Genomic DNA, 15,948 nt, shown 5'->3' on the forward strand with positions numbered 1-15,948 from the left:
TAATGGGGGTACGTTCTTGCAGCCAGGGACCAAAGCGCACCGAAGCGATGCTATGAGACTTAACTGTGTGCCTAACATCTAGGTCATTCGCATTGGACAAATCTACTCCGACATCTTAAATGTCAACCACAAAACTCCCCAGTCAGAGCCCCAGTAATGGGAGGATGGGGGAGGGGAAAAATCTGGTAAAGGGGAAGAGGAGGACTGGAGAGTGGTGACGATGGTGTGAATGACGATGGTGTGAATGAGGAAGACGCCTAATAGAGATGCTAAGTGCTGGATGTGTGTGCTGCCACAGGGCGACCATTGTATGTTAATGGGACAGCAGAGGCGGCGGCTTTGAGCACAAAACAAGCTAATGGAACCCAGGGCACGTGACTGACACACAAACACACACACCGAGTGAGTTATTGAGAGCTGCTAACCTCCACTCCCCACCGGCTGCCCCATCCTCCCTTCTCCGCCCCATTTCTCCCTCCCACGACAGGGCACATCCTGCTGTACACCATTAACTCACACATGAGTCCTCCGAGACAGACAAGGCAAACACACACAGAGAGCGAGAGAGAGCAAGAAGGAATAGAGGGAGAGAGAGCAGAGCGAGCGGAAAGAGAGCAGACGGGAGAGGAGAGATGCTTAGAGAGCAGGAAGGGAGTATTCCCACTCAGAGAGAGGGGGTGGGGATGGGAGGGGGTTAGGAGATTAGCACAGTGGCGCCTGGATCTTGGGGAGGGCCAGGATATGCAGTGGAGAGGAAACAAACAGCTGTAAAAATCTATTTCCCCACACACAAACACCTCAAAACCCCCAACCAACAGAGCAACGCTGAGTTTCTAAATGTCACGCACCCACACACACAAATACGTACATGAAAACAAACTCACAAAAAAACAAACATCAAAAGCAAACTCACCTGAATGTGAGGCACTTTCTGGGGGGTTGGAGGCGACTGGTGTCCTGCCGGCGCCCAAGGTGGCTGGTTGGGCGGGGAGCTCTGGTGGTGGGGGCCGGCCAGATGTGTCTGAGCCTGTGACGAGGGCAAAGCAGTCTGGGCTGGGTGCACCTGCTGCTGGAAGGCCACGGGAGGAGGCTGCTGCCCAGATTTGGGAGCCTGTTGCTGGGGAGGGAGCAGCCGCTGGTCCTGTGGTCCTGGAGGCTCACCGTGGGCCATAGGACCTGGAGGTCTCACCTGGTCGAGAGGGCCTCTCTGGTTGGGGGACATACCCGGGTAGAGCTGCTGGCTCGGGGGCATGTGGGGGTGCTGCTGAGGGTGGGAGAGGTGCTGGGGATGATGTTGCGGTTGCTGCACGCCCAGGGGAGTGGTGTTTCTCTGAGGGGCCATGGGGTTAGGGGCCTGGAGTGGCACTCCGGGGTACAACCCTACCTCGGGAGCAAGACCTGCACTAGGGGGTCGGACCTGTTGAGGCGGAGGTGTGACCGTGGTGGTTCCCATGCCCTTCATGGGGGACATGGAGGTGGGAGAGCCGTAAGATCCATGAGGTGGTGTGGGGAGGTGGGGCTGCTTATGGGGGGTGGCCTGGGCCTGGGAGGGGTGCATGGGCTGGCTGGTGATTTGGTTTGGGTGGACAGGCTGCTGGTGTACCTGAGGACCCGGGTAGCGCTGTGGGGCCCCCCCTGCGTTGGGGTAACACTGGACTTGTGCTGGCCCCATTGGCCCGCTGGCGCTACTGTTGTTGTTACTGGTGCTGCTGAGGCTCATGCCGGGACTCATCCCTGCACTGCCGGCTAATCCCTGATTATGGTTGCTGTACTGGGGGTAGGGGGGGTACGGCCCTGAGCTGGTTACAGCACCAGGAGAGGCTGCCTGGCCGTGCATGTTGAACCCCATGTTCTGGTGTGGCCTCCCGGCCAAGCCCTGGTGCTGCTGGTGAGAGGTGTGGGAGGCCATGCGGTCCTGGGTGTGAACAGGGCCCTGGCCGGGCTGGTGAAGAAACTGCTGTTGCTGTGCCGGGTGACCCGTCATGCTGGAGTTCTGCTGGAGCCCCACGTGGCCCATGTAGTGGTTGGGCTCCTTGCCCATGCCCGGAGGGAAGTGGTTGATCCTGGGTGGCGTCTGGGTCTGGCCAGGGTGGCCCTGCATAGTGGCGTAGTCGGACCGGCCCATGTAGGGGCCCATACGGTGGCCGTGGTCCTGGGGCCCTGAGGGGTCGTGCTGCTGGTGGGATGGGGCCTGGGCGGATACCTGTTGCTGCTGGAATGGAGGCCTGCCCTGCCCGGGGCCAGTCTGGGGGCCCCACGCGGCTACTCCGGCAGGGAAGGACTGCCCGTGCCCATCGCCTTGGGCTCTGGGGTAGACATGGTGCCCCCCTCCGGGTTGTTGGGGGCTGTTGTGGTAGCGTGAGTGCGGGGTCACCATGCTGTTGACGGTGGGGCCGTTGTCCTGCTGCTGCTCGTAGCCTGCAAAGGGGTCGTAGGGGTGACCCATCTTGGGCTTTCCGGGGACGGCCTGCGAGGGGTGGTGTAGTGAGTTGGAGGAGAGCGACCCGTAGTCCTGGTGCTCCTGCTGTCCTACAGGGTTGGGCTGGCCCTGGGGGAAGCCACAGTCCCCAAGGCCCTCCAGCCCGTCCGAGAACAGGTTGGCATCATCCCCGAACAGGCTCAACATCCCCGGGTCAGCCATTGCTGCTGGGGGGAAATGAGGTTCCAGGGAACCTGCGCTCACACAGAGGTGGATGTCCTCAAAGCCTCTAATCCGCTAAATGATCTTCAGCATGTCACTCCATATTTCCCTAATTCTCCCTGAGAAGGAGAATGCAGAGTCAGGCAAAGACAGGTTACAGGACCTGGAGGGAGAGGAGGAGAGATAAGAAGAGTGTTAAGCAGGGGCTATTATCAGATGAGGTCCATTGTGCAACCTTACTCCCGTTCTTTCACCTCCTGCTAACTGAATTGGAGTTCTTAAAGTGGCACATGTTCAGCAGTTTAAACAGTTGTAAGCAACCCCTCCCCCAAGATGGCCCTTTCATCCCATCTCTGTTTCCATTTGCTTTCAAACAAAAGATTTTCATCACACACACACAGAGAGAAGAGGAGAGAAGAGGAGAGAAGAGGAGAGAAGAGGAGAGAAGAGGAGAGAAGAGGAGAGAAGAGGAGAGAAGAGGAGAGAAGAGGAGAGAAGAGAGAGAGAGAGAGAGAGAGAGAGAGAGAGAGAGAGAGAGAGGGGGGAGGGAGAGGGAGAGGGAGAGGGAGAGGGAGAGGGAGAGGCACCAAACCTAAAGCCATTCATTCTTTAGGGAAAGAACAAAGGCCTGGGCAGAAGCAGGGGTGTTTAAACAGCAGCAGCTGCCAGATCAGCCCTGCAGATGTGAAAATACAAGGAGGGAGCCACCTGCTCAAGTGTGTGTTTTGTTGGTCAGAGAGAGAAGGAGAGAAAGAGGCAGAGATTCAGAGTGTGAATGTGTAAGGGAGTGAGTGTATGCACATATATTTTAGCTGTGTAGCTGTGTTTGTGTGCGTGTGTCCTCGACCTGCTCATCCCCTGAGCTCTGTAATCAGATGAGCAGGGGTTATTATGGAGGTGTGAGAAACCAGGCTGAAAAGAGAGCCAGCACAGGGATTGGATGTCCAACTCAACACGCGACGTGTGTTTATGTGGGCCTGTGCGTGTGCGGACTTGAGGCTCTGTGTGTGCTTGTATTACTATCCTCATGAGTACTGGAAATACCCAAAAGTCCCCACAAGGACAGTAAAATAAGAAATTCTCCTCATGGGGATAATTCCCAAGGGACAAAGCCTCTCCTCATGGCTGCTAGCACCACTACCACTGACCTTACGTCAATGAGCAGAAGGGAAACCATTTCCTGCAAAATAGGGACTTTTTTTTAAAAATTGTTTTATTTTTTTATTTTACTTTTATTTTTCAAAAAGGGACATTAGCATAAGCCCTTGTAAAACAATTCGGAGACACTGAATTTCACCTACTCAAACAAGAAATCCGAGGTGAGAAAGAGAGCGCATCTCACAACATGATTTAGCAACATAGTCCAAAAGGAATTAAAAGAAACTTGCTGGGCGACTCACCAGATGAAGAAACAAGCTGTAACCGATCTCTAAAGACAAACCACAACACAGCTAGCAGTGTCGACAGAGAGAGGAGACAGATGTAGCCTAGGCCTACGCAGTAGTAAAAACACAGTATAGCAAACAGATATACTACAACATATTTTACTTATACTAGAATTGCTACATTTTTAGAACAACCATAATACACTTATTGCTTACATCTACAGATACGATTGGACAAGTCTCAACTGCGATATAGACCTAGAGTTCAGAGTACGACATCTCCTAATACTACCACTTACAGTACTCGTCTCCACAGTCACCTTCAATTATACGCCCACACCATCATGCTCCGTACATTCTGCGTAGTTTCAGCCACAGTAGAAGCCCAGTGAAAATATATGATAACAAGTCAGTAGCAATCAACACAACACTCACAAATTGATTTAATTCCACTTGGGCCTTCGAGGAAAAAGACTCACGAGGGATGGAGAAGGAACGAGGCAGAGGCACACTTCCTTTCTAAATAAAAACTGTCATATTACAGCATGGCCGGGAAAGGATCTTTTCCGTCGTCTGGCTAACATTTGGAGAGATTGAGTCTTATGGTTTAAAATGTCCCTTTCATCATCTCAAAGATTCCACTGAGCAGGAGGAATTTCCCTGCTTCCTCACCTCCTGGGCCATAGATCCCCTCTGCTGCCATTCAGCAGCTCAGCTCCTCCAGGATAGAGAGAGCTCCCATGGCCTCCTTATGACACCACACCCTGGGGGTGGAGACGAGGCAGTGGAAGTGTGTCTGGAATGGAGTGTGTGTGTCAGTGTTCATTTCGTCAACAATATAAATGACAAACACTCAGCAACGACTCATTTTTCCTGACAGACGCCCTGGAAAAACCGGTAACTATTACAAATTACTGTTCATTTTAGTCTATGAGACGAGAATATTTCATGCAATCTCTCTTCGGCAGACTTGACGTCTTTCAGTTGCGCGGTCTGATTGAGCTAATCTACCTGGCTCTACCACACAGGGGTATTTGGTAATACCAGCACTGAACACATGGGGCGCTGTTTTCAAAACACCATTGATACTCTAATCCGAAGGTTAGCAATGCTAACAAGCACATTGTGAACATTTTGTCGTTTGACCAAAACTACACAAATAAGTATTTTTTTTAATAAATGCAACTCTTTTGCTGCAAGCACAAGACAAATATTAGCAGGCAAGGCTCGTGATCCAGAAGGGTATTCTCTGTAGTTCCCAAGTGAATGTTTGATTTTGAAGAAGCTAACCACTTAGCTAACTAGCAACTAAAATGAGCAAACCAAATGCACAACCGCAAAGCATTTGAAAAATTTTAGACAGTTAACTTGATAGTTATAAGATATTTAGCTGGTAAATATTTAGCTGTGAAAAGCATACTGTAATTATACTTAAATATAATATGCAAAAATTTCAACTATGTTACTGAGTTACAGTTCATACAAGGAAAATCAGTCAATTTAAATAAATTCATTAGGCCCTAATCTATGGATTTCAAATGACAATGCAGGGGCGCACCCACTTGGGAGCCAGGCCCAGCCAATGAAAATGAGTTTTTCCCAACAAAAGGGCTTTATTACATACAGAAATACTCAGTTTCATCAGCTGTCCAGGTAGCTGGTCTCAGACAATCCCACAGGTGAAGAAGCCGGATGTGGAGGTCCTGGGCTGGCATGGTTACACGTGGTCTGCGGTTGGACATACTGCCAAATTCTCTAAAACGACATTGGAGGCGGCTTATGGTGGAGGAACCAACATTCAATTCTCTGGCAACAGCTCTGGTGGACATTAGTGTAGTCAGCATGCCAATTGGAAATTTTATTGACCCAGGCACAAGTTGCACCTGTGTAATGATCATGCACTAACAGGGATGCAAACTAATTTGTGCACAAAATATGAGAGAAATAAGCTTTGTGCGTATGAAACATTTCTGGGATCTTTTATTTCAGCTCATGAAACTAACACTTTACATGTTGTGTTTATATTTCTGTTCAGTATAGATCACCTGGCGCATGCTGCACAACAGTGAGTGACACAAGGCTCCGGTATCTCGTCGTTGTGTGCTTGTAAACAAACACCACGTGACATGTGACTGGGGACTACCGTAAGCTTCATAATGTGTCAGGTGAAATGAAGAACGCAATGTACTTTATCTCCTAACGTATTGCACAAGTTGACTGCAGGTATTCACTTAAAAAGTAGCTACAAATATTCAAATGTATTTTATAAACTTAAAAAATAAGTTGTTTCAACAGTATTGATGGAATTGAAAAACCATTGTGGCTTTTTCCAAATACCCCGGTATACTGTATATAGTGGTATACTGTATATACAGTAAACCACTCAAGCCTAACTTAGGTTATTTTTGCTTTGATCACATCAGAAATTCTATTTTCCCATGCAAAAAACTAATACTATTTGTTGAATATTTGGAGTGCAGTAATACTTCTGGTATTTTTTGGAAATTCTCATCTTTTCAATTAAACCACTTATTTACCCCCTTGACAGTTATTATAGGAAGGAAATCAGAGCTATAAATTGTTTATATCCTATATGTTAAATTAGGGCTAGCATTGGTAACAATCTGCCACAATATCAATGTTGCCAGCTAAGGTATACGAGGGGATAGTAGGCGGAGTTGGACAAGGCTATCTGAATGTGCACATGGAAGTTAGAGGCAGCCTAAATATTAATTATTTAATAGAAAAAATATGCACTGACTGTGACTAAAAGTAGACTAAAATTGTCCTGAGTTTAAGTTGACTGATAACTAAGGATGAAATGACAAAAAGGTGACCAAGACAAAAATGGTATAACAAGACAGATGCCAAAATGAGTGTCGTCAGGATGGTGTAAATCTGTGTACATGTCTGTGTGTAGGGTGATTGGGTGCCAGGCAGGCAGTAGGCTAGTAGGGGGCGGAGCAGAGCCATGCCAAAAGCTGCAAATTCGAATCCCTTCGGTCTGATTTGGAGTCTCAGCTGGCGGGCTGACCGTTCACCTAATTCCCTCTACAGTGACATGTGGCTTATTGACAGGGCCATTCCCATGTCTCTTTCTCTACACCCCAGTGTGTGTGTGTGAGAGAGGGAGGTGGTTTGGAAAGAGAACAAGCTAGAGGTATAGGGGATTGCAAAATCCAAGATGGCAGGATGTCAAGTCATTTGTGAAAAGTAGATTTTAACCTACTAATAACCTATTAATTTATGGTTGAGTAAATCCACAATGTCCTTGTTGTGTAGTGCAAACTATTTTGTTTTGCTGGTGTAAAGATAGCAGGTCTCCCTCAACTCGGATACATTTCCCCCCCCTCACTATTTGCACTTCTTTACTTGAGGTTTACCAAGGCAACCCCATCTCTGGCTGGCCGAGTTCTTTCTTCAGCTTTCCCTCCGCGGAGTGTCTCGACCAAGCGGCTCCTCTTCCCTCTCCGCCTGGCTGTCAGAGGCAGCTCAACAATCCCCAACCCGCTCTCTCAATCTACCCCAACACCCAATCTACTCACACACATAGTCCCTCTCTCCCCTTACCTTTCATTGGCCTCTATTTCTTACATCTCTCAGAGATAATGACAATTTGTGTTATTGCTTTGTGCACTGACTTTACTGAACATTGTTGGCGGGAATTCGCTTTTTTCACTCCGTCCAAGTGCCGATGCATTTGTGGCATGATGTGAACAGTACGAACTTGTGTCACTACCAAAGTCTAATGGTTTTAAATTACTTTTATATTGTCTGGAAACTCACTTGTAGAATTTGCTTGCAGGAGGTCTCTTAAAAAAGGTTATTAAACAGAGGTGCCTAGTTATTCTTCTGTTGTTGATATCAGGTAACGTGCAACCGAACCCTGGCCCTGATATGCAATGTCTCCAAACACTTTCTGATTTTAAATCTACATCTGTTTTTGGTATTTTTCATTTAAATGTACGTAGCTGGTTGTCAAAAATGGATGGGGTTAGGATTTGGGTTAAAACAACTGATGCAATTGTGTTTCCTGAAACCTGGCTCAGCAAGTCTGTTCTTGATAAGGATATTTGTATAAATGGTTACAATGTTTATCGCACTGATCGGGTTAAAGGTGGGGGTGTGGCTATATATGTAAAATCTAAATTCCATGTAAGTGTGGCAGAGTCTGAAACTATTTGTAAACAGTTGGAATTTCTTGCTTTGAATATTGAGGTTTCAAGGGGTCTCTCTATAACTGATTGGCTGTTATAGAGCCCCCCCCCCCCCATCTGCGACTGGCTGTTATAGACCCCCTCTGCTCTCGGTGATGCATTTTCTTCTCTGATGAACCTTATGTCTAAACTTCTTTACAGTGAAGTGATCTTGATTGGTGATCATCTCAACTGGTGTTGGTTAAAGAAGGTGTCTGATGATTTTAAACTGATTTGTAATTCTATGAATCTTACCCAGTTGATTAACTCACCTACTCGCCCAAATGTCCAGATAAATCTACCCTGACTGATTTGATATTGACAAATGTTCCACGAATATTCTGCCGTTGGTGTTTTTTGTAATGATTTAAGAGACCATTGTGCTGCTGTTGCTGTTAGAAATACCCAGATTCCTAAAACAGGCAAGTTTTAATGAGCAGGCTTTCGTTCATGATAAGTTTTATTTTGACTGGAGCAGATTGAGCTTATTCCTGATGTGGAAACTGCCTGGAAATTTTTTCCAAATAGTAAGCAAACATGCCCCATTCCGCAGGTTCAGGGTTAAAAGGGAGGGATAATCCATGGTTTCCTTCTGAGGCGTCTTGTATTTTTCACGACCGTAATCTAGCCTGGGCTAAAGCAAGGAAATCATGTTCTGATGCTGATTAGCTTCTTTTTAGGCAGCTACAAAACAAGTGTTCTTTTCTTCTCAGGAAGACCAAGTCTGAATATTTTATGTCTGTTACCACTGATAACCTGAATGACACTAGACCGTTTTGGAAGGCTATTAAATCTGTCTGGAAACCGTAATGTTCATGAATTACCGTCATGTGTATTGAAGGACTTTGTTGCTGTATATATGACAAAACCGAAGTGCTGAATTGTTTCAATGAGCCCTTTGTATCATCTGGTAGGCTGTTTGATTCAGTGTCCTCGGTCTCCTTACAACCCTGTGTGGACGAACCAGCGAGAGCAGGTCAAACTGAGCTTTTTGCCATTCTCAGTGCAGGAGGTGCATAATCCTAAAAATCAGAGAAAGCCCGCAGGTCCTGATCTTCTTGAGCCCTGCTTTTTAAATCTGGCAGCTGATTTCATAGCTGAACCACTTACATATCAGTTCAATCAAACCCTGGAAAGTAATGAAATTCCAAATATCTGGAAATCAGCATTTGTCCTACCACTTTTAAAAAGGGGAAGATCCAACCCTTTTAAGTAATTATTAGGCTAATCTCAAAGCTGTCACCACTGGTGAAAATAGTTGAAACCCTTGTGAGTCAACAGCTAAAATAGTTATATACTAACTATTTTATCAATGTACCAATCAGGCTTCAGGAAGAAGCATAGCACAATTACAGCAGCCATGAAGGTTTTAACTTTTTATGGATGCAGGGGCAGTATTGAGTAACTCTGATAAAAGGTGCCCATTTCAAACGGCCTCGTACTCAATTCTTGCTCGTACAATATGCATATTATTATTACTATTGGATAGAAAACACTCTAGTTTCTAAAACCGTTTGAATTATATCTGTGAGTCAAACAGAACTCATTTGGCACACACTTCCTGACCAGGAAGTGGAAAGTCTGAAATCGAGACCCTGTTCTACTTCCTGCCTATACATGGGCATGATACGTATTAGTATATGTGCACTTCATACACCTTCCCCCGGATGTCAAGAGGCGGTGAGAGAAGAAATTTAGTGTTTATCTTGGTCTGAAGTGGAATACAAGCTCTTTGTATGACGTATCCGTCCATTTCCTGTTTTCTGGAGAGCGCGAAGGGGTACTTGGAGTTGCCTTCTGTTTAGCTGCCGTTATAGGCGACTAATATCTCCGGCTTTGATTTTATTATATACATGTGACCATATCATCGTAAAGTATGTTTCATCAATATAGTTTCATCATTATTGAAAATTTTTCGGGAGTTTTGCCGTGTTCCGTTCTCTTCCGTTTGTTGACATGGAGAGCTTCGAGCCACTTGGCTAGTGAGCTTGCTAAATCGAGAGGGAAAATGAACGTTCTAAATCCAAACAACGATAGTTCTTGACAAAGGACACCTTGTCCAACATTCTGATGGAAGATCACCAAAAGTAAGAAACATTTTATGATGCTATTTCATATATCTGTCGTGCATGTGAACTAGTCGCCGGCGCCCAACTTTGGGGTACTCTAGATATACCGAAGCTGGATGTCGTTATGAAGTTATTTTTTTGAATTCTAACACTAATGGATCTATCATTTTCTATACAACATGTATTTTTTAGTTATGTTTATGAATAGCTATTTGGTCAGAATGTGTGTGTCAGAAAAAGTGTAAGAAAAATATCGTTGCTGTTTAGACGTTGTGGGAAAAGTAGCTAAGATAGCAACATGTATAACCACTGATTTCAGCTCTAAATATGCACATTTCCGAACAAAACATAAGTGTATGTATAACCTGATGTTATAGGACTGTCATCTGATAAAGAATATAAAGGTTAGTCAAATTATATATCCTTTGCTGGTTTGTTATGATCGCTAAATTTTACTGCTGGGAAATGGCTTGTCTTTCTGTCTATTGTGGTAAGCTAATATAACGCTTTATTGTGTTTTCGCTGTAAAACACTTAATAAAATCGGAAATATTTAAGTTGTTTGTTGGTTAGTTTGGTTGGTTCTTGGTTAGTTAGGTTGGCTTTGTGCATGCTACCTGTGCTGTGAAAAATGTCTGTCCATTTTTTGAATTTGGTGGTGAGCTAACATAAATATACGTGCTTTTTTCGCTGTAAAACATTTAAAAAATCGGACATGTTGGCTGGATTCACAAGATGTGTACCTTTCATTTGCTGTATTGGACTTGTTAATGTGTGAATGTTAAATATTTAAAAATATATATATTTTGAATTTCGCGCCCTGCACTTGAGCTGGCTGTTGTCATAAAATGTACCGACGTCGGTCTTGCAGCCATAAGAAGTTAAATGATATCACTGAAGCCCTTGACAAAAAACAGCATCGTGTCTCACTTTTTATTGATCGCTAAGGCTTTTGATAGCGTTGATCATGCTATACTGAGGCAGAGATTGTTGAGTGTAGGTCTTTCGGAGCATGCAATTGCATGGTTTGCTAACCATCTGTGATAGAACTCAGTGCACTCAATTTGATGGGCTCATGTCTGTTAAATTGTCTGTCTAATGGTGTGCCCCAGGGCTCTGTACTCGGTCCCCTCTTATTCACTATTTATATAAATAAGAAAAAAAAATAATAATGTGCAACTTCACTTTTATGCTGATACTGTTATTTGTTGTGCCTCGTCTCACTAAAGCGTTCCAGAACTTGCAAACTGCTTTTTATACTGTTCAACAAACCTTGTGTCAATTTAAGCTTATCCTCAATACTGACAAAACTAATGGTATTTTCTGAAGCAAGAAATAGATCTCTGAACCTTTCACCTATTACTACTTGTCAGGGCAATGAGACTGAGACTAACCTCAAATATCTTGGAATTTTAATTGATGACGGCCTCTTTTAAATTGCATATTCAACAAATTACAAAAAAATTAACTGAAGTTGGGATTTTATTTTAGGAATAAGGCCTGTTTTTCATTTGAAGCCAGAAGGAGGCTAGTATCAGCTACATTTATGCCTTTACTAGATTATGGGGATATTTTAAATATGAATGCTTCCACTCAGTATTTGAGATCAATTGACACCCTTTACCTTGGTGCTTTGTGAACTGCAAAACCCTTATGCACCACTGCACTTTGTATACCAGGGTTGGCTGGCCTGGTATAAGCCATTTTGGGTTTACTACCATTTTATTTGGGCATTTTTATTGTTCAGAAATGTGGTGGGTACTCTCTTCGTTCACAGGACTTTATCCTGCTAACTGTTCCAAATGTCTGAACTGAATTTGGTAAAAGGGCTTTTATGTACTCTTCGCCATCGTCTTGGAACGCCTTACAAAATACTTTTAAACTGGAAGAACTTGTCCCGATTGGTGTTTTTAAATCACTGGTGAAAGATTGAGACTGATTCCCTGACCTGTCAATGTTTTTAATATGCTGTTTTATGATTTTGTTATGTTTTTTTACTAGATTACTTGTAGTTTTGCATGTTGTCTGTCTGTAATTGTGTAATTACTTGGTGCTGCCTATCTTGACCAGGACAGACTTCAAAAAGAGATTTCAAATCTCAATGAGCCCTTCCTGGTTAAATAAAGGTTAAATAAAATAAATATAGGGGAGGGAGCCAGCGAGAGGTGGAATGAGAGAAAGATGGAGTTCAGTCAGCAGGCCGTGTGACGACCGATGAGTGTGTGGCGAGGTGCGAGTGGGCGGTCAGGCATGCCCTAATGCAGAAAACATTAGGAGGCACCTGCCAGTACACACACTAACAACCAGACCAACACTTTCTCTCTTGGGGTTAGACTACGTGTGGTGTACTCATACAGCGCCTTCGTAAAGTATTCAAACCCCTTGACTTTATCCACATTCTTAGGTTACAGGCTTACTCTAAAATGTATCAAATTGTTTTTCCCCTTTTCAATCTACACATAATGACAAAGCAAAAACAGGTTTTGCAAAATGTCAAATTTATTAAAAAAAAAATAATAAAATAAACTAATTTACATAAGTATCCAGACCCTTTACTCAGTACTTTGTTGAAGCACGTTTGGTAGCGATTCTAACATTGAGTCTTCTTGGGTATGACGCTTCAAGCTTGGCACACCTGTATTTGGAGAGTCTCTCCCATTTTTATCTGCAGATCCTCTCAAGCTCTCAGGTTGGATGGGAGGGCATTGCTGCACAACTATTTCCAGGTCTCTCCAGAGATGTTCGATCAGGTTCAAGTCTGGGCCACTCAAGGACATTCAGAGACTTGTCCCGAAGCAACTCCTGCGTTGTCTTACATGCTGACCAGACCGCACGCTTGCGTGCACATGTTGATTTTGTCCCCCCACACCAGACGCGATCAGGAGACGCAGGTTGAAATATAAAACATTCGGAAGCAATTATATTAATTTGGGGACATGTCAAAAAGCATTAAACATTTATGGCAATTTAGCTAGCTTGCTGTTGCTAGCTAATTTGTCCATGGATATAAACTTCGGGTTGTCATTTTACCTAAATTGCACACGGTCCTTTACTCCGACAATGAATCCACAGATAAAGCGGTAAACCTCCGTCTTATTCTTCTGGTGGTTGGCAACCAACTGGATTCTGGATGTCAGTTCATCTTTAAAATCACCCACGTGGGTATATGCGCCTAAAAACCATTGAGGAGATTTGAGAGAGCGTTGAGGATCACAAATAGAACCAAGTTATATTTTCGCAGCTGGCTACGTGAGCAGTGTGGGTGCAATGATTGAACAACATGTAAGTGTACATTTATTTAGCAGAACACGCAACGTCAGCATGTAAGGGTCGTTGATTGGCATTATTTTAATCTTGGTTTCATCAGACCAGAGATTCTTGTTTCTCATGGTCAGAGTCTTTAGCTGCCTTTTGGCAAACTGCCTTTTACTGGCTGTCCCCCTGGAAGGTTCTCCCATCTCCACAAAGGAACTCTGGAGCTCTCTGTGATCGAGTTCTTAGTCACCTCCCCGACCAAGGCCCTTCTCTCCCGACTGCTCAGTTTGGCTGGGCAGCCAGCTCTAGGAAGAGTCATGGTGGTTCCAAACTTCCATTTAAGAATGGAGGCCACTGTTTTCTTTGGGACCTTCAATGCTGCTGACATTTTTTTGGCACTCTTCCCCAGATCTGTGCATGGAAACAATCCTATCTCGGAGCTCTACGAAGAACTCCTTCGACCTCATGCCTTGGTTTTTGCTCTGACATGCACTGTCAACTGTGGGAGCTTATCTAGACAGGTGTGTGCCTTTCCAAATCATGTCCAATCAATTTAAATTACCACAGGTGAACTCCAATCAATTTGTAGAAACATCAAGGATGATCAATAGAAACAGGATGCACCTCAGCTCAATTTCGAGCCACATAGAAAAGGGTCTGAATACTTATGTAAATAAGGTATTTACGTTTTTTATTTTTACTACATTTTCCAAAAGCTCTAAAAACCCGTTTTTGCTTTGTCATTATGGGGTGTTGTGTAGATTGCTGGGAATTATTTTTCATTTAATCCATTTTAGAATAAGACTGTAATGTAACAGAATGTGGATAAGTCAAGGGGTCTGAATAATTTCCAAAGACACTAACTACCCAAACCATAACTACTAGTCGACAGCTGTCTCTAACTACCATTGTACATGAACAAGTCACAAAATTGATTGTAGCAAGTGAAAGAACAACAGACAGTGGGGCTAGTTATTTCCCCCCTGCTATCCTGTTGGTTTAACTGAAGACACATTTGTCCAGGCAATCCCCAAAATGTGACCAGGAGACATTTCCTGTTCGTGGGGAGGTGAGCTGACAATGGACATACGATACCATTTTTGTTTTCACACTAACACAATACCATCATAATAAGCCTTTCATTAGAAATACTTTCAGAACATAGCCGTGACCATGTATAGAAGGTAGACAGTGCGGGGAAGGAAGGGAAGTTGAAATGTTGATTGTTTCAGATAGCGTGACCACAGGTCTTCATAAAATGTGTGTTACCGTTTTGTTTTGAAGGCTGGCTGGCTGGCACGCCCAACGGCTGTGCTGCTATTGACACGAGCAACGGTGACAAGCAGACAAGCTTCTAATTATACGCGATTAGGGATAATTCAAAACAGTTGGACTCCATTTTAGCTACTCTCACAGTGCTCGTGGTTTTATGCAGTTTAGATTGCGAGACGACTAGGAAGAACATTGAAAATTCAAATGAGAAAAACCTGACGCCACATGTATCCCAAACTGCACTGTATCAGTATGTGTTTATAGACAAAGGAATGATTCAAGTCAGAACAAAAGAGCAAAAGCAACAGGCTACTTTCCCAGTTGGAAAGGTAGAGAAGTTCTGCCTTCCAAATGCTCTTGTTCACACCTTTCTAAACAGGCCTATTTTTATTTTACCTTTAACTTTAACTTGGCAAGTCAGGTAAGAACAAATTCTTATTTACAATGACGGCCTATCCCAGCCAAAACAATTGTGTGCCGCCCTATGGGACAACCAATCACGGCCGGTTGTGATACAGCATGCTATCGAAACCAGGGTCTGTAGTAACACCTTTAGCACAGATGCAGTGCCTTAGTATAGGGCTTCCGGGTGGCGCAGTGTCTAAGTTCTCCAGTAGCGTTCAGTGGCGTTTGTTTACACATTTTGGAGTGTGCTCAAGAAATTAGAATATTTGACACTGAAAAGGAGGGGGTTCATTTCAGCCACTTAATTTTATGCAACAGCAACTAGCCTACTTCTCACTTCATAAACACCCTAAGCTAATGACGGATTATGTTCTTTAGCTTTAATGATAACACTAATTATGTAAATGTATGTGCGAGTAGCAAACAAGCTTAACTATGAGAATAGTTTCACTGCAGGGTATCTAAACCGGTTGGTGCAGATACTGTTCAATGATATAATTTCAAGTGGGTTAGTGGCTATCTACTACTGATATATTACAAGTAGAGCAGGTGGTCCAAGTTTGTTGGCTACTGGCTAGACCTCGGCTTGGCTAGACCTCTGCTCATCGAATGACACTAAGTCATTTTCACTTGGCATGTTGAAAAGATCTCAAAAGAATCTGAAGACACGTTTAGCATTACTAATTGGATACCTGACAAATGACTGACATGTCCTAACCAAACTGT

At 44.2% G+C, this 15,948-nt stretch overlaps 1 protein-coding gene across 2 annotated transcripts in view; it reads right to left on the reverse strand.

The window, feature by feature from the left end:
* Nucleotides 1–15,948, reverse strand: part of LOC129823949 (chromodomain-helicase-DNA-binding protein 7-like) — a 129,133-nt gene that overhangs the window by 101,282 nt on the left and 11,903 nt on the right. For both annotated transcript variants that reach the window (XM_055883089.1, XM_055883090.1), the window contains exon 2: nt 914–2,804. In XM_055883089.1, the coding sequence (XP_055739064.1) occupies nt 914–2,641 (1,728 nt within the window). In that variant the 5' untranslated portion in view covers nt 2,642–2,804. The remainder of the gene's footprint in view (nt 1–913; nt 2,805–15,948) is intronic.

Source organism: Salvelinus fontinalis, chromosome 26 (assembly GCF_029448725.1).
Source record: "Salvelinus fontinalis isolate EN_2023a chromosome 26, ASM2944872v1, whole genome shotgun sequence".
Classification (NCBI taxonomy): Eukaryota; Metazoa; Chordata; class Actinopteri; order Salmoniformes; family Salmonidae; genus Salvelinus; species Salvelinus fontinalis.